This window comes from Odontesthes bonariensis, chromosome 22 (genome assembly GCF_027942865.1).
Source record: "Odontesthes bonariensis isolate fOdoBon6 chromosome 22, fOdoBon6.hap1, whole genome shotgun sequence".
NCBI classification, from domain to species: Eukaryota; Metazoa; Chordata; class Actinopteri; order Atheriniformes; family Atherinopsidae; genus Odontesthes; species Odontesthes bonariensis.
The window spans coordinates 31,095,358-31,117,753 of NC_134527.1; the positions used below are offsets into that span (position 1 = coordinate 31,095,358).

The 22,396-nt window shown below is 41.5% G+C and overlaps 1 protein-coding gene across 3 annotated transcripts in view; it reads right to left on the reverse strand.

The window, feature by feature from the left end:
* Positions 1 to 22,138, reverse strand: part of fbxw2 (F-box and WD repeat domain containing 2) — a 39,572-nt gene extending 17,434 nt beyond the window's left edge. The window contains exons 1-7 of one of the 3 annotated variants that reach the window (XM_075455973.1): positions 21,932 to 22,138; positions 14,547 to 14,839; positions 13,015 to 13,237; positions 12,082 to 12,276; positions 728 to 861; positions 555 to 641; positions 228 to 397 (exon numbers count right to left, since the gene is read on the reverse strand). In XM_075455973.1, the coding sequence (XP_075312088.1) occupies positions 228 to 397; positions 555 to 641; positions 728 to 861; positions 12,082 to 12,276; positions 13,015 to 13,237; positions 14,547 to 14,813 (1,076 nt within the window). In that variant the 5' untranslated portion in view covers positions 14,814 to 14,839; positions 21,932 to 22,138. The other 2 variants (XM_075455972.1, XM_075455974.1) reach the window with 2 other exon arrangements.
* Between the last annotated feature and the right edge of the window lie 258 nt (positions 22,139 to 22,396).

Below are 22,396 nucleotides of genomic sequence, written 5' to 3' on the forward strand. Positions count from 1 at the left end.
TGTTATGGCTTATCAACGTATATAAGCCATCCTAAGTACTCAGAAAGCTGAATATAAACAAAATACAGCTTTGTTATTCATCATTATCATCATCATCATTCAAGGACACCTTTAAACAGCGGGTGTTTAACAAATGCTTTTGTATTGGGAATTATGATTATTTATTTTTTACTTTTCAACTGCTTTCCATGTAAAAAACAAACAAACTAACAAGTATACTGCTTTACCTGAGAATCTCAAAACTGGCAAAGTCCCACTGATACACCCCAAGGTCAGAGCTGCACACAATGTATCGTCCATCAAACTGCAGGCGTGGCTGAAGGCTGATGCTGCGGTTCTCTGATACTGACAGTGTCTTCAAACACCTACAGTTGATTTCTCTGCCTAAAGGCCATATCTGCAAAGAGAACACAGGATTTGTTCCATCTTTCAGACCATTCAGGCATAGCAGGTCACACATGAAAACACCGACAAGTTCAACTTTAATGGTGATTAAACAGATCTTCTTATCTTCCAATCCAACACTTAACATACAGTGGAGAGAGAAACATTACCTTTATTTCATACTTATCAGCACTTAGGAGAATATGATCACCAGGACTGTGTACCATCGATTCTACTTCACTCTTCTGTAGTATCACCTGATGAGAAACAACACAAGGAGTAGCAAATTCAGAGAGTGCCAGATAGACAGTCAAAAAGATTCATTCTGTTGAATTGAGCTGACCTTGGTGACCCACTCAGTGTGTCCGGTCAGAGTGTTGAGACAGGCACCAGCAGACAAAGACCAGATCTTTACTGAGAAGTCTGCGGAGCCACTGACCAGCACATCCAGTCCATCATTGTAGTCCACACTGAAGACTGAGCAAATACACACACAAACACACCCCACACAGCTAGATTAGTGTACACAGTATCTATATCGTGAAATTTAGTCTGAAAAAAGGAAAAGTAATAACATAACAGTAATAACAATTCTAGAGTTGTCCCAAAACCAAATGAGGGGATTCCTTTACTCTGTATGCTGCAGGCTGTATTTCTGGTAATCATGACTTTGACATAATCAGGCTAGTTTACAACCTTTGACTGGAAAGCCGACATCAACCTCACACAGAAGGGCAGAGAATAAGCTTCAAGTTGTCTTGACCACAGGTAAAAGAAAAACAAGTTCAATCTTATTTCTTTTTGTCTGCAGGTTGTTGCAGTCGGGTTCAGAGCCTCCATGTGAGACAACCAGTAAATACGCATTTCTGAGAAGTAAAAGTGAACTATGCCCATTTCTGTTGCCCCGACAAGACCACAGCATCCTCAGTGAAATTGAAGTATACAGCAAGGTCTTGTGTACCCATTGAGGCCAAGCTGAGCTGGAGCCGACTAAAAAAAACATCTATTGCCGAATCATCTGGCGAAAGTCTGAGTCCCGATTTGAAACGTTCTCTCTGTCTCATTGCACTCAGGAGCTAGACCTTAGTGGAAATAGTGCTAATTTACAGGCCTGGCACAAAAAACTACATAAGTATGCCTGTCGGTGGTGCTATTCTTTAGGTTGCTAAATTTTGGTCAGTAACACATTGCACAATCTAAAACATGATGCTTGAATGTAGATGAATCAGATGACATAGGTTATGACAGTGGTTTTTTTTTTTTACAAAAGAAAATATGCAAAACCCGTTTTCATTAATGCATTCCGAGGTTTGATCCTGAGTTGCGTAAAACTTTGTGAATTAATTCTACAGTAAAAGGAAAAATAAATAAAAAAATGAATTATTTCTGGTATATTGTTTAAAAAAATAAATCAATACGAGCGCAAATATATATATTTTTTTCCTATAAAAGGTGAAAAGGAAGTGTTGTACATCTTGCCTTTAGGAGAGATTTGTGGCTTAAGACTACTACTGAGCGACCGAAAATCTTCGTGATGACAAAGCCTGCGCAGCATCCAGCCTCTTGAGGGGAAAAAAACAATCCCAGAATTCTGTTGGGAAGAAGCTTTTTACTTTTCTTTTCTTTTTATTTTGGTCTACTTGTCTTACTTTCGCTCTTTCATTTCTCACCTCTACCCGCGCATTTCCAGCTATCCTTTGGGTTATTTTTTTCTTTACACGTTTTTAGTCTTTGTTATTCTTAGCTGAGTTTTTATATTATAACATCAAATGTTAGACAAATCTGAAGATGGTACTTGGAACTTGTTTTTCTTTTACCCGTGGTCAAGACAACTAGAAGCTTATTCTCTGCCCTTCTGTGTGAGGTTGATGTCGGCATTCCAGTCAAAGGTTTTGCTATACGCAAACAGTTTCATGAAAAGTAACAAATTCACTCCATGTAGTCATAAAAGTAACAAATACACTATGTTGTCAAAAGTATTCTCTCACCCTTCCAAATAATTAAATTCAAGTGTTTGAATCACATCCATGGTGGCCATATGCATAAACAGGTGTATAAACTCAAGCACCTCGGCATGCAGACTGCTTCTACAAACATCTGTGAAAGAATGTTTCTCTCTCAGGAGCTCAGTGAGTTCCAGCGTGGAACCATGATAGGATGCCACCTGTGCAACAAGTCCAGTCGTGAAGTTTCCTCTCTACTAAATATTCCACAGTCAGCTGTCAGTGGTGTTATAACAAAGTGGAAGCGACTGGGAACGACAGCAGCTCAGCCGTAAAATGACAGAGCGGGTCAGAGGATGCTGAGGCTCATAGTGCTCAGAGGTCACCAACTTTCTGCAGAGTCAGTCGCTGCAGACCTCCAACCTTCATGTGGCCTTCAGATTAGCTCAGGAACAGTGCGTAGAGAGCTTCATGGAATGGGTTTCCATGGCAACTGCATCCAAGCCATACATCACCAAGTGCAATGCAAAGCGTCGGATGCAGTGGTGTAAAGCACAGTCAAAAATTCCTATAAACACACTCCTAAACCTTGTGGAAAGCTTGCCCAGAAGAGTTGAAGCTGTTTTAGCTGCAAAGGGTGGGCCGACGTCATATTATACCCTAAGAATGGGATGTTACTTAAATTCATATTCGTATAAAGGCAGATGAGCTTTTGGCAATATAGCGTATGTTAATGACCACGGGAGTAATGAAAATATATCTTATGTTGTTGATTGGGAGAGGAAAATATATATATATGAATGAATGTAAAATAAGTTTTTGAGAAAATGCTATATTTTCACCTGCAGAGAAGAGAGAACAGTTAGCTCTTGTAGCTGAGAGAGAAAGCTAATATTTTAAATCGCTGTGCAATACATTTAAGGTAAACACAAGAAACTTGTGCTAAAGAAAAAAAAAAATGGACCAGACTCAGTGAATAATTCCCTATAATCCCTATATAGACCAGTGAGCAGTGCTGACCAACATGTCATTGGGGTCATCAGGTGGGAGCCTCCTTTCATCAGTGTTTCATCGAGTTGGGCCCACAACACCTCCAGGAGGCTAGACAGTGACCACTGGTGTCCCAGAGTCACCCCCCTAATGCCAGCCATCACTCCTCCTCACACCACAACAACCATCTTTTACAGCCACAAGCTACCTCAGCCTCTCACCAACTGCACACCAGTCACAGCGGGGTGGGGATGCAAACCCTGGTTCGGGTAGGGGGAGAAATAAAAGAGGTTAAGATAAGTAGGGATGGGATTCAAGCCCTGGTTCGGGTAAGGCAAGGCAAGGCAAGGCATCTTTATTTATATAGCGCATTTCATACCACAGGCAACTCAATGTGCTTTACATAAAGACAAGGCATTTAAAAGAACAGCATAAAGCAGCATAAAAACAAGCAATTTAAAGAAAAAATAGAATAAAAATTAAAGCAATCAAAGAAGAGGGGAAAAAGAAAAATATAAACTCAACCATAAGCACACCGAAAGAGAAATGTTTTTAACCTGGATTTAAAAGTGCTTACAGTTGTGGCTGATTTCAGTTCTGCTGGTAGTTTGTTCCAGTTGTGTGCAGCATAACAGCTAAAAGCTGCTTCACCGTGTCTAGTTTGAACTCTGGGCTCCACTATCTGACCTGAGTCAGCAGATCTCAGAGCTCTACTGGGTTTATACTCTGCTAGCATGTCATTCATGTATTCTGGACCTAAACCATTCCGTGATTTGTAGACGAGCAGCAGAACTTTAAAATCTATTCTGTATCTGACCGGGAGTCAATGTAAAGACTTGAGGACTGGGGTGATGTGATCTGATCTCTTTGTTCTGGTTAAAACTCGGGCTGCAGCGTTCTGAATGAGCTGCAGCTGTTTGAGACTCTTTTGGGGGAGTCCAGTCAGAAGACCGTTACAGTAGTCAAGTCTGCTGGAGATGAAAGCATGAATCAGCTTCTCCTGATCTGTTTGGGACATGAAACCCTTAATTCTGGATATGTTCTTAAGTTGATAAAAGGCTGATTTGGTGACTGATTTGATATGATTGTTGAAGGTCAGGTCTGAGTCTATCAGCACGCCGAGGTTCCGGACTTGGTCTTTAGTTTCTAGAGACAGTGACTCAAGATGTTTTACTGACAGCAAACCTCTTCTCTTTGTTGCCAAACACAATGACCTCAGTTTTTTCTTGATTTAACTGAAGGAAATTTTGGTTCATCCACTTTTTGACTTGCTCTAAGCAGTCGCACAATGACTCTATAGGACTGCAGTCATCTGGAGACAGTGCAAGATATATCTGTGTGTCATCTGCATAGTTGTGGTAGTTGACTTTAGAGTTCTTCAGAATTTGACCCAGAGGCAGCATGTATAGAGTGAACAGAAGGGGTCCAAGAACTGACCCCTGAGGAACTCCACATGTCATAGCCACTCGATCAGATTGATTACTTCCAATGGTCACAAAATAACTCCGCTCCTCCAAGTAGGATCTGAACCATTCTAGGACTGTCCCGCTGAGTCCTGCCCAGGTTTCCAACCTGCTCAGCAGTATACTGTGATCCACAGTGTCAAATGCAGCACTGAGATCCAACAGGACCAGAACTGACACCTTGCCTGAGTCAGTGTTCAACCTTATGTCATTTAACACTTTAATAAGAGCCGTTTCTGTACTGTGGTGAGGTCGGAAGCCTGACTGAAATTTGTCAAGGAGTCCACTGGAGTTCAAGAAGTTACTGAGTTGATTAAAAACCACTTTCTCAACAATCTTGGCTATAAAAGGAAGATTTGAGATGGGTCTGTAGTTGGTTAAAATGGAAGCATCCAATGTTGTCTTTTTTAGGAGTGGCTTGATGGCAGCTAATTTTAAGGGTTTAGGAAACGTGCCTGATTGAAGTGAGCAGTTTATTATTTGCTGCAAATCTGTTTGGACAGAGCTTACAATAGTTTTAAAGAAGTCAGATGGCATTGTGTCAAGACAGGATGTTGATGGTTTAAGATGCTGGACTGTTTCTTCTATGGTTTTTTGGTCAACTGTATTGAATTCTGACATCATAGTTGATTGATTCCTAGGTGGTTTTAAGGTTTGCGTCATTTTATTATTTTGCTGATTTATGTTGATATTTAGCCTTATAGATTTGATTTTTTCATTGAAAAAACAAGCAAATTCATTGCATTTTTCTGTGGAACAGAGTTCTGAAACTATCTGTTTTGGGGGGGTTGTCAGCTTATTAACCATAGCAAACAGAGCACGAGTGTTGTTGATGTTCTTATTAATCATTTCAGATAAGTGTTGCTGTCTAGCGCGGAGTAACCCGTGGTTAAAATTACAAAGACTTTGTTTGTAGAGGTCATGGTGAATTTGAAGTTTAGTTTTTCTCCATTTACGCTCTGCTTTCCTGCATTCTGTTTTCAAGGCCTTTACCATCATAGTGTTTCTCCATGGTGTTCGCTTTCCGCTCAAGATCATCTTATTTTTAACAGGTGCAACAGTATCCATGACATTTGAGATTTTCAAGTTAAAGTTATCTAAGAGTTCATCAACTGTCTCTGCACTCGCAGTTGATGACATAGCTATAACTTCCATAAACTTAGCACTGGTATTCTCATTTATGTACCTTTTTCTAACAGACACACGGGTTAACTGAATGTTTGGAGTTAACTGTAAGTCAGAGAACACACAGAAATGATCAGAGAGCGCCAAGTCCTTGATATCAACAGAAGAAATGTCAACACCTTTAGAGATAACCAGATCCAGTGTGTGGCCTCGAGTATGTGTGGGTCCATTCACATGTTGAAGGAGGCCAAAAGTGTCAAGTAGAGAGCAGAGTTCTTTGGCATTAGTGTCCATGTTATTGTCCATGTGAATGTTAAAATCCCCAGTTATGATAAAAAAGTTATAGTCAGTGCAGATAACTGACAGCAGTTCAGCAAACTCATCAAAGAAAGTTCCTGGGTATCTTGGTGGTCTATAAATGATTAGGAAGATAACTTTTGGATCCCCCTTTACTAAAAAACAGAGATATTCAAACGAGCTAAAATCACCAAGTAAAATTTCTTTGCACTGAAAGACTGATTTAAAAATGGCAGCAACTCCCCCGCCCTTCTTACCACTTCGACACTTATTGATAAAACTGAAATTTGTTGGTGCGGCCTCATTGAGAATGGTATCACAGCTACATTCAGTCATCCATGTTTCACTAAGAAATAAAAAGTCTAGATTATAGGTCATGATCATGTCATTTACTAAGAGGGATTTGTTGGCTAGTGATCTGATATTGAGTAGGGCTAATCTCGTGGAGACAACAGGTGATACTGGTGTGTTTCGGGGTTGACACACTATATTCAATAGATTGGTAGATTTAACTGAACCTTTTTTATTTCTCACCAGTTTGACCACTTTTCTGTTTCCTGTCATCACAGGGATTGAAAAGGCTGTCTGAACTCCATAGGGCCCTGACTTTATCTGGGGAAGAGCATTCTTGATATCAGTATTACAGCCTGGACCCGGCACATATCAGTCAGACTCACAGATATGATGATTCAGAGGAGGTGGGGGGGCTTGGTCACTTCTGTTTGAGGGTTGTTTCCAACGTGATGGACGTGGTGGAATAGGAGGGGCTGGATGAGGTGGGATGTTAGGGGGGAAGAATATGGGATTTTGGCGTGGTGTCAATTGTATTCCAATATTGAGAAAGCTCTTCATTCTGTCCGGGAAATCCAGGAGTGAGGAGTCCAGACTGAGTGGAGAGTGCTGGGGGCTGGGTGGGGTCCGGGGGGGCGAAGGCTGGGGGTTTCCCACTGGGGCTGGGGGAGACTCCGCCTGTTGGACTGCTGGGGCTGGTGAAGACTCCTTATCTTGGGGTGAGGCTGATGACGTTGCAGACTCCTTATCTTGGGGTGAGGATGATGACGTTGCAGGTTCTTTCTGGATCTGCTGTCCTCCATGGTCAGTCCTTGTCTCAGCGCCCTCACCAGAGCATTGTCCTATCTGTCGTTTTGGATCGTTTTGTCCTGTCTCGTCCTTGATAGGGGCTGCTGATGTGTGACGCAGAGAGTAAAAAATGTTGGAGCTTAGCAACTGAACTCCTGACTTGTTAAGGTGAAATCCATCTGCCTTAAAGAGGTGCCTGCGTCCCCAAAAGATGTTGAAATTGTCAATAAAGTTCATTGAATGAGCAGCACACATGTCTTTGAGCCATCTGTTTAGCATCATCAGTTTGCTGAATCTCTCAGGGTAGGGGGTAATGAAAATATAGAGGGTGCCAGAGGTGGAGGCAGGACAAGACACACTATCAGATTCAGCAGACAAACTCACCTAAACAATCCTATAATCACTAAAATACCAGCAAAAACAAAGCCATACAACTCACTCAAAGCAAACTCACCCAAAATGGCCGCCTGGTTTCAAAAGGATCACATGGGCCAAACCCTCCACTTAAATATCTTGAACTTCTTCTTTGCTTTTTCAAAAGTCTGTTTACCCTAAGTGCTCCCCCTGCTGGGCCACCAGCTACTATTGCTTCTTCTAATCCAAATCCACTGACTGGATCTTACTGCCTCATCTCACACTTCCTTCACTATTTTCCTCACACTCTGTCCACTTACACTCAACTCCCTCAACAATGAGACAACAGACTTTGCAACAAATCCTTACATCCTACTTCCACTGGACAGATTCTAACTTTCCATCCTCGCTGCTCTGCTTCTGCCCCCAACTCCACATATCTAAGCTTTTTCCTTTCATATGCTTCTACTACTAATTCCTCCCAAGGAACAGTCAGCTCTATGAAACAGACTCTCATTCTACTCCTAGACCACAAGACTATATCAGGCCTTAGATTTGTAGAGGCTATTTCCTGGGGAACAACAAGCTTATTTCCTAAATCTACCTGCATCTTCCAATCACAAGCATCCTCCAAGCTGCCGTGCCTCCTTATCGTCTTTTTAACTTTCTCCCCCTCTTGAACAAACTGAATTGCCCTTCTCTTCACCTTAGACCTTCCTAAATTTACCTGCCTTTGTTTATCTTCTATACCTGCAGCTAAGCTTCTTAATACTTGGTCATGTCGCCATGTATACCGGCCTTGTGACAGACTAACCTTACAACCTGACAAAATATGCCTTAGAGTTGCAGTACCTGAACATAACGAGCATAACGGGTCTCCATTTACCCAGAGTTTTAGGTTCTGGGCAGTTGGCAATACATCATATGTTGCCCCTATCAAAAATCTTATACTCCTTTCGTCCATACTCCACAGCTCTTTCCAACTAAGCTTTTTCTTCTCTACACCTTCCCAATTCAACCACCGTCCCTGCTTAGCCTGAGCCACTGCCTTTGCACCCCTTAACATTTCCTCCTGTCTATGAACCTGCTCAACAACTAGCTTTCTCTTCTTCTTGGGACCTGCTCTACTCCACACTGGTTTGCCTGGGCCAAGCCCCAAGCCTCCCCGGCCTATTTGCACATTACCCACAATCTCTGCATGTCCAAGAGTTGCTTCTGCCTCCTGAGCTGCCATTCTTGGATTCCACTTCCTCCCCTTGGTTGGGTTTGGAACCACCTTACTAACTACCACATCTTTACTCCCAGCTAACAGGAGCTCTGTCCTAACTTTAGTACATTTAAACTCCTCTACTAGACTAGATACTGGGAGCTGGAGTATGCCTTTCCCATAGTGCCACAGTACTTAAGCATCTAGGAACACCTAGCCACTTCCTAATATAAAAGCTAACTAATCTTTCCATTTTTTCTACAACAGATAATGGAATCTCATACACAGACAGTGGCCACATCAACCTAGGAAACAATCCAAACTGCAGACACCACAGCTTCAACTTTCCTGGAAGCTCTGATTTATCTATTCTATCCAGTCCCTCAGCAACATCTTTCCCAAACTGCACTGCCTGCTCTCCATCATTCATGTCTGCCTGGTACCACCTGCCTAAACTCTTTACTGCCTTTTCCCTAATTATTGGAATGTTTTCTTCATCTATTACAAACTTTTTATCACTCAATTTCCCTCTACTTATTGAGATACTTCTAGACTTATAATTAGCCAATGAGAGCATAGGGGTGGAGCACTGGCTCATAGTCAGCCAATAAAAAACTAGATTGCCAATTACATCACTGGTTTCCAGGAACTAGCAAGTTTCTTTTTTGGAAAAATGGGTATGGCCTCTCCTTAACCTGAGTGCACAAAAAAACTTAACAATTCAGTCTTTTTCCAGAGAGGACTTAGGTTTATTTCTTTTTTTCCTGAGTAAACTCTATTGCATTGGATTTTTCACTCTCACCAGTGCCTATTTTTCAGAATCCAGCAAGCATGTAGAAGAAGCTTTATTTTTGATAGCAGTATTGCTTTAATGAGAGAGTTTTCGTAAATGTTGGTGTAGAAATCCAGTGTCAAAGCTGGCCCTGACCAAGATATTTTTTTTTATAGATTTGGCAAGCCGAGCATAGTAAGAAATATGCAGCACAGGATTTTAGCTGAGGGGAACAGCCAGTTTCTCAGATGTTAGCCTACAGAGTCCTTAATGGAACGGCAACCATCTACTTGAATGCTCTTGCAAAGGCTTATGTCACAACTCGGTCACTCCGGTCGTCACAGGATTGTCGTCTAGCAGTGCCTACACCACGCTGAAGACAATCCAGACTCTGTTCATGTGTCGTTCCACGATGGTGGAATGACCTGCCGAGCGCTACCAGAACAGGGGCGTCCCTGAATATCTTCAAGAAACTCTTGAATCTCCTATCCTAGCACTTACCCAGTACTCCCTACCCCCTCTTCTGCACTTTCTCTTTCTGTACTTCCCTCTATGTCTGCACTCTATCTCTACACTGTCACCTCTGACAGTCTGACTGGTGGTTTCCTTCTACATAGGGCTGGGCGATATGGGAAAAAGTCATATCACGATATATATATATATATATTTTTTTTTTATATCAGTCGATACCGATATATATCAAAACTTATCACAATTTTGTTCATTTCAAATGTTCCCTGTTACTCTTAATTGAGATTTGAAGATATCAGAAGGTTAATTTTTAATTTGATATTTATTTTCTGTCAAAGTTGAACATGACATGTGACACTATACAACTGTTGCAGATAAATACAGAACAGGTATTTAAAATTAAAATCCTATATCTGACCGGTCAAATGTTTGCTCTCCAGCAGCGGTGGTCTCTCTCCTAACGTCTCAGCTGATGTAGACATCCCTCACAAACGTAGTAAACTCCCTCAGTTACTTGTATAAGAAACACACACGAAACATGTTGCTCTGAACTCGCTCGCTTGCTTCAGTGAGGAGGTGCCGCTCTCTTTATTAAACATTGACCGGGAACACAACTACAACGCGTATGCAGTGGTGGGCTGTCAGGGCCTGCAAGGCCTTCTCTGCTGGCCTAAACAATATCTTAAACAAAATAAAATGAACAATAAAATGAAACGGGACACAATTTTGTAAAAATGCAGGAAATTGCATCTAAGAAATGCAAAAAGAAGCTACGGGACAGATACGTGAAGGCAAAGAAGAGGGCAGAGACTCCAAGTGGTGATGCCGGGGGCTTCAGACCTTCACCTCTATTAACTGAATTAAAAAATTAAAATGATCCAAATACTGCAGCAGTATCATTAATGACAGTATTCCTGCTCTTGACAGCGGCATTGTTTTCTTCTCGACTTTCGTGGTTGTAGAGTAGTTAGCAGTAACCTTCACGTAGCAGCGCCACCTCTGTGACGGAGAAAATTGCAACTACTGGCGCATCGACTTGCGCCACTATATACAGCCGGCACGAAATTGTGACGTCATCAACACCGCTCGCGCTAGCAGACGCGGCAACCATGCTAGAGCCTTTAGTGACATCCACGCGCTTTCGGTGCACCCGTCATGCGCTCAACTCTTCCCGGGGGATGTGAGGTTGATTTTGAAGCCCAACCCGGCTTTTGTGTCTAAGGTGTTGGGTTCATGTTCTCCTATTGACCTTGTGGCTTTTGCTGCCCCACCAGGTGGGCAGTGGTCACATGCATCATGTCCAGTCCATGCGGTGCGCACTTACATGAATAGGACGAGGAACCACATCCCATAGTGAGACACCGAGCGAAATATTATGAAATAGAACTTTAGGTTATTTACATAACCCCGGTTCTCTGAGTAATATGAGTGAGATGTCTCACCAGACAACCCTTCTTACTTGGGTGAGTGAGAAGAGGTGCTTATCTTGAATGACGTGGTGCTGTCCACATGAGATATCTAAGGTAGGTGGTACTACCTGAGGCGGACAGACACGTTTCACCAGCCAATCAGGATTGGCGTAATGAGATTAATGCTTCTGAGGTCTGCAGCGAGGCGTGCAGCCCATAGTGAGACATAGTTTAATTCTGTCTCTCCTAATTCTGCCTGTAGGTGCCTGCAGAAGATGTTTATTGATCTGAAATAATGAAAGCATTCATTTTGACAGTATGCTTCCCCTCTAGGAAAAAAAGCCACAAGAAGTGTCATTCATCTTTGTACATAGTTTTTTTTTGGTCTTTAATTGTTTTACTGCCAGCACCAAAGCACATCACAGTACTCTACGCTACTCTTACTCGATGTTAAGTTCCTTTTAAATTCCCATGCACGTAATGTGCCAACAGTAAAGATTCAGCCATTTCTCAAACCCAAAGTGTGTAAATGCAGAAACTATGAGATGGTCTTAAAACAGGATATTTACTTGGAATATAAACTGACCTGCTCCTGTGTGGCCACGGAACTGCTGAATTTTAGCCCCTGTGCTCCACTCCCAGCATGCAATAGTGTTGTCAAAAGACCCAGTCACTAGCTTCTGTTCATCAAATTTTACTGTTGCACAGGTGTGTGTCTGAATTCCATAAATGCACTGACCAGTGCGCACATCCCATAATTTGGCTGAAAGGTCATCAGATCCTGAAAAACAAGAAGACATTACATTACAGACACATTACTGCTGTAAACTGAGAAATACCATACACCACACTGTTTTCCATACTAAGAAGAAATCTGTGCCATAATTTCACAGGCCATCCTTTCCTTTTCTATACCCCTAATGCCACGCACTCCCGCTGGACTTCTGACAATTACTGCCAGCTCCCACAGCTTGTGGGTTCTTTTTCTGCGTACCAATACTTCTCTAGATCATGTGTCTACTTCTGTCAGTTATTTAATGAGATAAAAAAATGCAATGCAAAAGAGAATCTGGGAAGAGATCCTCTTAAATACAATGATTATTAATTTTCATCCATTCCAGTAACCGATTGACGGTCTGTGACATGCAAAAAAACACCTAAAGTTATACTTACTTCCTTTAATAAATGCACATCAACACAAGGAAAAAAAGTAGTTAAGTCTCAAAACACATAACCCAAAAGTGCGTAGGTGGAAATAACCCCTTAACTTTTGTTCCGACACACTCACACTTAGATGTGCATTTGTAATGTAGTCTGGCTTTTATCTTCCTCTTAACTTTATAGATGTTTCCAACACTTCAATAAGCTAGCTAAGTAGAGGAGCTAGTGTTCTTGTGAGAGAGAGTTTATTTTTTGACCACCCGCTCCCACCTGTGTCAAAGTTAAACATGCCCCTTCATGCAAGATCTATGAAAGATCAATGGGACCCCAATCCTGATCCAGCCTTCTATCACAGTACCTGTACAGAGAAGGCCATCCTTATAGTAGAGGGCATATACTCGTGCACTGTGGCCAATGAGTGATGATGTCTCAAAGGCCTCCCGATCATTCAGCTGCATCTTGCGCAGTTTCGCTTTCAAGTAGACCCCCTTCCAATGTGATGCATCCTGAATGGATTCATCAATCTTCCAACCAAGCTCCCGACACACACCTTGCCACACTTCTGTACACGAGTTTATCACCTACAAGGATACAGATGAGTGCCATGTTCAACAGATTAAAAACTTGTTTTGTGAGTAAATGACAAGTAGTCAATACTAGAAAAGGTGAGCTGAGTAGTAAGAGTAGTAGTAAGTAGTGATTTCTTTTCATTTCATTTTACACTCTTATGTAAAATCTGACTTTCAGCAGCCACATCAAAGCTGTCACCAAGGCAGCTTTTTACCACCTCAGAAACATCAACAGAATTAAAGGTTTCCTCTCCCAAACAGACCAGGAGAAACTCATCCATGCATTCATCTCCAGTAGACTCCATCACTGTAACGCTCTTTTAACTGGACTTCCCAAAAAGAGTGTTAAACATCTGCAGCTCATCCAGAACGCTGCTGCTGGAGTTTTAACCCGGACTAAGAGATCTGAACACATCACAGCAGCTTTAAAATCTTTACTCTGGCTTCCAGTCAGTCACAGAATAGATTTTAAAAGCCAGCTGATGGTTTACATCTGTGATCTGTTCAGAGAATATAAAGCCAGCAGAGCTCTTAGATCCAAGGACTCAGGTCAGCTGGTCCAGTCCAGAGTCCAGACTAAACATGGAGAAGCAGCATTTAGCTGTTATGCTGCAAACAAGTGGAACAAACTGCCAGTGGAGATTAATGAATTGGATTATTTTATGAATAATTATGATTACAATTAATTGAATTCCAATTGGCTTGAATTTGACTTTATCATCTAAGTGCCTTGAGATGATATTTGTTGTATTTGGCGCTATATAAATAAAAATGAATTGAATTGAATTAAACTTTCACCAAATGGAGACAATTTTATTCTTTTCTCATGTGTCTATGCATGAAATCTGCACGATATCTTTGAATTTATTGCTTGTTTTTAATCATTTAAATTATTTTATTTGTTTCTCTTTTTATTCTTTTATGTATTTTTAATGCTTCTTACACTCTTACACTTTTATTTTATGTAAAGCACTTTGAACTGTTTTGTACATGAAATGTGCTATACAAATAAATTTGACTTTATGTAAACAGTCTAGGTGACTCTTTAACCCGTTTCATTTAAACAGTAATCATTAATCACTGCTAAAATAACTCCTCTGTAATTATAAAGAAGAAATAATTAGATTTTAGGCTTGCAGAGCCAAAACAGGTCATGTGAATCCTGTATTTGTACAGTTAAGTTCTCAAAGTAGCTATGTTTGAACTCATCACTACAATCTAAAGACAAGTTTATTTGTATCTAAAGCAAAGGAGCCCAAACGAAACTATAGACAAACACCCAACAGTTTCACTTTGTGATGCCAGGGGGTAAAATATTTACCTTATTCCATTGTTTGCAGACTAAGCAGCAGGTGAGCAGGGTCTGAGGATCCAGCCACTGCAGCAGGTAGAAGGCCAACTCCAGAGGAAGGAGGCGCAGAAAATCCCGTTTTAGCAGGGTTTCCAGGCCATTAGACAGGTGACGAAGCTGGACAGCACCACTTAAAGATATAAGATGGTCCAGAGACTGGTTGCGCTGTTGGTCATTAAGAGAAAGGAAAGTGGCGGAGGCTGACTCCAGCCACTTCTCAAAGGCCATCTTGTCCATGGGCACATGAGAGCGTCTTGCAACACCTGCAAAGGCAATGCAAGGTCATTGGGATCTCATCTTTCAATAATTTGTCTGACAAGGTGAAAATGGCAAAGTCACACACACATACAAGTTCAAGGTTTACTACTGACCGTTTTTGTTTAAGAACCTTCAGAATAATTGTTTTGTTTCTCTTTTCCTAAGAATACTGAATAGACTAAACAAAGCAAGACAAGGAGGTAGAAAACTCACTGCAGCCAAAAGCTCTGAAAAACCCTGAGTGAACAGGGGAAAACGATAAAACATTATTTGGATATAAAGGGAGAGGTAACAGGGAGATGAAGTGGGATGAATCTTTGTCAGCAAACACATCATCTCCACAGCAGGGCAGCTGACAGTGTCACCATTGCAAAGATGAACAAAAGACTAAACTAGATAGCCTGTTCTCTAGCAAAAGAGGGGCGATGCCATCAGATAAAGATCCAAAAAACAGAATAAGACTCCAGAGAACGCTGTCCAGTGATGAGCATAAGAACTACTGAACTATTGTAATAAAGACCAGCTCTACATGTTCAGTAGAGAGCAGTTAAACGACTCCAGTTCTACCAAACAAGTGAATAAAATGCAGCCCGATGACAATTAGTGTTGGGGCTGTGAACGACCAGGCCACTTCCAGTTCCGACTGCCCAGCCAATCCACGGACGGGTCCAGATACAACCTGGTAACAGGAGCATTCAGAGATGCAACTGGGGGAAATACCATCAGCAGTTGTCACAACCATCAGACGAGTCGCCACTACAGGTGTCAACACAAGGCTAAAGACATCTGTGGTGAACACAGGTGCAACATTATGCAATACTGGAAAATAAGGATCCAGCCTCCTCCCTCCAATTCCAACATCAGACAATAGTTTCTTCTAAGGTGAAGAAAATAAAAAAAAACAAAAAGGGTGTGACATCTTATACAAACTGCTTCCAGATACAAAGAGCAGAAAAATCTGTTTGCACAACTACTTTCAGGCTGAGTAGACATTTTGTGCCTGTCAAAAGCCATGATTATGTGTGCTCAGGTGTTTTGTGAAGATCATCCAACAAGATGAGATGTCAGTTCAAAAGCAATCAACCACAACAGACCAAATGCAAGACCAAGTTCATAACTTGCATGAGGCAGACCAATATTACACAGATGAAATTAATGAATTATTTGTTTATTTTTTCCATTTAATTTATTCTTCCTCTAGCCGATACAACAAGTATCTGTGACACTCCCCAAAGATTGGCCAAAGGTCCAAGACTCTCCAACTCTCATAACCCTGCTGATAGCAGGACACGAGTCTCATGACCCGAGTCCCATGGTGAAGACTGCTGTACAAGTGCAAGAGTGGAAGGCAACAGAATGCTAGTTCAGTCATCGCAATTTCCATGAAACAGTAGAGAAAACAGACCAGAAGGCCTTATTGCAAAACAGCACACCCCATTCAAATGTAGTTGAAAAAAAAAAAATGAAGTAAAATTGAAGATGAAGGAGTTTAGGCTCAAAGCAAAAGCTATGTGGCCCAAATAAAATAATATTTACATTGTTGAGTCTGACACACCAGTGTTTCCAATCCTCACAAAATTTCTAACACTAAAGTATCAGCACAAAGGATTGTACCAAAGTTTTGTTGACTGGCCCATCAATTTTAGAAGAGTTGGCCCAAAATCTCTACCAGCTAGATGTACCGTCCACAATTATGCAATAAGTAGGCTTTCTTTGTTACTTTGTGGGTAGCCCTATGAGAGAACAGTGTGAAAAAGTTGAACTGTTCTGACAGCTTTAGTACCAACTAATTACACCTGTAAGTAAATGGAAAACTTGTACATATTTCAACCTACAGCTGAGTGAAGACAAGTCTTATAGCACTCTCAGAAAAAAATGCTACTAACGGTCCTCAAGCCACAGATTGGAACAAAAGCTTTCCTTCCTGGAAATGACAGAACACAGAGATTTAATCACATTTGCCCTGGACTGAATGCAGGAAGAGACATTCAAGCCTTTAAGAGGGATGCACATATGGCTCAGACATAAGCAAAATTAGCAGACTCCAGTTTTAGCAAACCCTGACAACGGTAAGTCATTCCATTCCATTCCTTTTATTTCATCACATTGTAAGAAAGACATGCATGTGCTGTGCTAATGCAAGACATGCCTATTGTTATGCAGTCACTAGCTTACTGTTATACCACACGAGACAACTCTGAAGCGGATGATGCCACCCTGCTATCAGGACTTGGTAGTAACTAGCAGTACTCTTTTCTAAAAAGCTTCAACATTGAGTATGGAACATCTGATGATTCTTTACTTGTCTAGTGTCTTTTTCACCAAGTCATGCTTTAGTTCAGCTCGAGACAGAAAAATGGCTATGAAATAATACACACAATACCCGAGTTAAGAAGTTAATGGTGTAGAACAAATATATCCAGCAACATGAATGGCAATTTCAGTTGAGGGTATTTATCATGACTGTCCCCAGATGACAGATACTTTTATTTATGCACATAGAGCTAGCAGCATAAACTAATTGTACCTGACATTGGAATGGTTGTGGCTGGTTAATGCTTCAGAGATGTCACAATATCATATCATGCATATGATATCATGCAGGCTAGCGTATTATGCAACAAAGTACAGACAACACTGTTACTGTGGCTCACTCAGCTAAAATTGCTCAACCATCCTACGCACAGCTTCGAGAGTTTAAAAAGCAAATTAGTAAAAGGAAAGCATCAAAATATTATTCAGCACGTACACATGATGTATGTCGTAAAAGCATTTGAAGGCAGAGTGACTTTTTCACCACCAGTGGTACAAAAAAAGCTCATATTGGGGCTAGCCGAGTATTAGATGCTATGTATCCTCCAGCCACTATTGCTATCATTAAATGTCGAATACATCGAAATGCAGATACCTTTATTGCAAAAGGTAATCATTTAGCAAAAGAAACTGCCAACCAGAAAACAGTAGGATCCTTTATTGGCCCTACAGTAAGTAGCAGAAGATTATGAACAACTAATAACTTTCTCTTCTGTTATTCTAGGAAAAGACAGAGCAACTCCCCAAGAACAGACCGTCTGGGTAAAACAGGTGCAATAAAGACTGCACAAGATAGTTCCATGAAATAGCTGTGGTGTAGTTGCACAAGACCATTTCTCTAAATACTATCACTGTTGCGTTGTGCCATGGTACATGATCATGACCACTGCACAAGGGGCGAGGTTATCAAGTGTAATCTGGTGGATAGTTGTAATATACATGCTCAGCAGATGGAATGAGGTGACACCAACACAAGGCCCAGATTACAGGTCAGTGGCCAGATTTCTGTGCATAGAGGTTTATCCTGTGATTTGGCTTACCAGATGCAATTAGACAGTGGCTCACCTTTTGTGGTAGAAAAAATTAAAACAATGATGAAACTGTTAAGGATCAAACAGGTTTGGTTGGGTATATAATCCTCAGTCACAAAAAGGAAGTGAACAAGCCAAATACAAGCCAATACAAAGACAGAGGCTTTAACTGCGGCGATGTGATCACAGACTAACAGACTAACTGGGGCTGGGCGAAAGGTGACTATCGATTCATTCAACTTTGTGGTTTAGGACATTTTCTTTTTAAAGAAAATCTGTTTTCTCTTTTTCTTCCACAGTTTCAGCTCCCTCTGGGCTTTTGTAGTTAAAGGGATAGTTCGCCTCTTTTGACATGAAGCTGTACGACATCCCAAGGGAACGGTACTTGTCTGACTGCATTGTGCCAGGTGTAAAGTTTGGTGGAGGGGGGATTATGGTGTGGGGCTGTTCTTCAGGAGCTGGGCTTGGCCCCTTAGTTCCAGTGAAAGGAACTCTGAATGCTTCAGCATACCAAGAGATTTTGGACACTTTCATGCTCCCAGCTCTGTGGAAACAGTTTGGGGACGGCCCCTTCCTGTTCCAACATGACTGCGCACCAGTGCACACAGCAAGCTCCATAAAGACATGGAGGAGCCAGTTTGGTGTGGAAGAACCTGACTGGCCTGCACAGAGTCCTGACCTCAACCCGACAGAACACCTTTGGGATGAATTAGAGCAGAGACTGTGAGCCAGGCCTTCTGTCCAACATCAGCGTCTGACCTCACAGATGAGCTTCTGGAAGAATGGTCAAATATTCCCATAAACACTCCTAAACCTTGTGGAAAGCTTGCCCAGAAGAGTTGAAGCTGTTATAGCTGCAAAGGGTGGGCCGACGTCATATTAAACCCTCTGGATTAAGAATGGGATGTTACTTACATATGTTACTCATATGTGTGTAAAGGCAGATGAGCGAATACTTTTGGCAATATAGTTTAGATTTGGCCAAATCAGCTACCATAAATAAGGTCTGGCTTTGCTGAACTTGCTTATGACCTTTATCTGTGAAAACACTGATATTTCAAACCATATTTCAACATTGGTTGTTTGCTTGTAGTCTACAAGAATGTCTTAAAGACATACAGACCTGACGGACGGCGCGGCAATGACATCATCCCAGTAGACGCGTGTGTAGAAAGCCCCCGATAGCCCCCAATAACAACACAGCAGCTCTGAACTAACAGTGCAATAGTACGCGTTCATTCATTCATTGGTCTTAAAGTATTGGTGAAATAAAGACAGATAATACCTTATTTAGAGGCTGTATTGTCTCTGATCTCTAACTTCAGATGGATGAACTTGCTGTAGTTGTGGTAAGCAAGTAAGGAAGAAAGGAAGGAAGGAAGGAAGGAAGGAAAGAAGCTTTGAGTAAATCATTTCCCATTGCCAGTAGTACCATGTTTATCCTCTGTGCTTTCAGGGCTACAGCTTATTTAGACGTGACCCAGTACACCCTTGCCTCCCAGGAAAAGGATGGTATTACACTTCATGCTGCACCCTGTGATGGACCAGTTTCTGATAAGCACCAGTCTGATAAATAATAAAGACTTTTATCATTTCTGACTGGACCATCAGCTCATTCAACAGGTAAAAAAATTATCCATCTTTTTTGACCCACGTGTAGTTGCTGCAGTGTCAGAGCTGGGCATTAACGTTGGTGAAGGTGTTTCTGTAAAGAAAATGTAAGCTGTTCTCGTTCTAGTAGGCCTTAAAGTTGCGTTCGGGTCAAATGCAAAGTGAACTGTGTAGGTAGCGCGATTACATAGAGTCAATTAAGAAAGACAGCAATCTAATCAAAAAGAAGACAAACTTAACATGTTGGACCCACATCTACCATCACAGAACTGAAAAATAGCAGGGATGGAGAAAAGTGGACGGGGCTGTAGAACTACCAGGTAAGTTAGATAAATGTGTCAGCTGTCGGGTGTATTCACCATGGACTTAGCACAAGCCAATTCTCATCCCAGGTCCGACCTGAACGCACCTTGACGCAGTACTCTTGACTGCGTGTTAAGCACTTGCATGTAATGCACTCAAAAAACATTGTTTTTGTCTTTTTTGTAAGAAATTGTGTAAGAAGGGGTGTCACACTTGTCAAAAACCCTTTAACAGCCCCATCTGGATGCAGTGGGAAGGTGTATGACTCCCGCATCAAATGACTGCAGCAGCTGTTATTGGTCGCCGGGATCACATTGATGGAACACACGCACTCATCTTCAGCACAGAAAGGTGTTGGGCTCTGCCGTACACAACCACCACAACACAGCTCAGTTTGTCTCTACTGAAACACACGAATGTCACGCTTCACAGTAGCAGCTCGGGGACAAAAAAGAGACGAATCAATTTTTATCTGTCTGCAAGAGAAATGCAAGCTCGTTCTTCGAGACTGTCATAGAAAGTTGCGTTCATCAACAACAATCATCTTGTGGAATAAGCTGCCAGTAAATGTCCGGGAAGCAGACACCCTTTCCACTTTTAAGACCAGGCTTAAAACTTTCCTTTCTGATAAAGCTTATAGTTAGGGATGGCTCAGGTGATCCTGAAACATCCCATAGTTAAGCTGCTATAGGCCCAGACTGCTGGGGGGCCTCATCTGTCACACCTTTCCTCACTTTACTCTCTTTATGTATATGTGACATTATTGTGGTCATTAATTGGTGTTTCCCTGTTCCAACAGATATCCTTTGAATGGTGTTACAGTGCCGCCAACCCCCCTCTCTTTTCTGTCCTCTCAAACCCCAGCTGCTGGAGGCGGATGGCCACCCTTCCTGAGTCTGGTTCTGCCAGAGGTTTCTTCCTGTTCAAAGGGAGTCGTTTCTCTCCACAGTCGCCTTAGGCACGCTCAGGACGGGAGATTGGACCGAAAAAGAAAAAAAGTTTCAGTGCAATCTGTTGGTTTCCTTAGCTAGGAAATTGTTTTTGAATTGGCTCTATATGAACGAATTGGATTATTTTTTTAATAATTATGATTACAATTAATTGAATTCCAATTGGCTTGAATTGGACTTTATTATCTAAGTGCCTTGAGATGACATTTGTTGTATTTGGCGCTATATAAATAAAAATGAATTGAATCAAAAACTATGATCCATCACTTCGAACAGCGTACAGTGCAGGATACAGTGTCTGGCTGTTTACATGGCAGCCCTCGGCACACTGAGGGAAACACGCCACTATTGGCTATTGGCAAAGATTTAACCGGCTTGCTGTAGCAAGTGTATTTTTGTTTAAACATCCTTACACTTAGGGTGAAAACAATCTAATAAATAAAAATAACGACCATTTAAAAGTAGAACTACACATGGTTATAGCAAGTTAGCTACGAGTAGTAGCTAACTGGCATCCACTAGTCAATGAAATTACATTAAAAAGAAAGAAAGTGTCCACAAACCTGTAACATGCAGGGAGCTTTTTTCAGTACTTTCCTGGTTTAGTTAATTCACATCGCGAAATTAGCTGGGGTAAACTAATCTGCCATGAACTAAATGAAATGGATTGTCCATGTAACGTAGCCTCGTAGCTTATGTTAGCTATCCACCAAGATGAGCGCCCTTAAATTCTCTTGAATTTTAAAAAAATGTTTCTGATGAAAAAGTCTTATTATATTTTGAATGCAAGGATGTGCCAGGTAGAAGAAGGAGAAGGATATCAGCTTATAACAGCATGAAGACCCGACGATAATGGAAACCCATATCTTACGTGAGTGGAGTTTCTTACCTTCAGCAGTATCTTACAGGAGCCATCATAGGCATTTTTTTCTAAGAAAATAAAGATGACTAAGTAAAGTATCATAGCTGCATTCTTACATTCAACAGATTCAACTTAATATGAATAACAAGTTAAAGTATGCTTGTGATATATAGACTATGTTTGCTTTATCCTCTATTTCTTGTGATCTTCTTGCCTGTTGCCTGTAAGACAATACTGCGGACAATGAAAAATGTATCTCACTGGCTTCCGGTGTTGCACTAAATGTGGAACGGGTGAAATATCTGTCAAATAGATTACCCGGGCTGGTTCGCTTATGTTTGGCTTTCCCGCTGATTCCGCTATATGAAATCGATGCTTTTGAGGGGGTTGTTGTCAAATCTGTGATCTGTCCACTGAGTGTTATCCCTGTGAACTGGTATTGTGCCGGGAATGGCATGTCCATCGGGGGAAAGCGCACAGTGGTGGCACTGA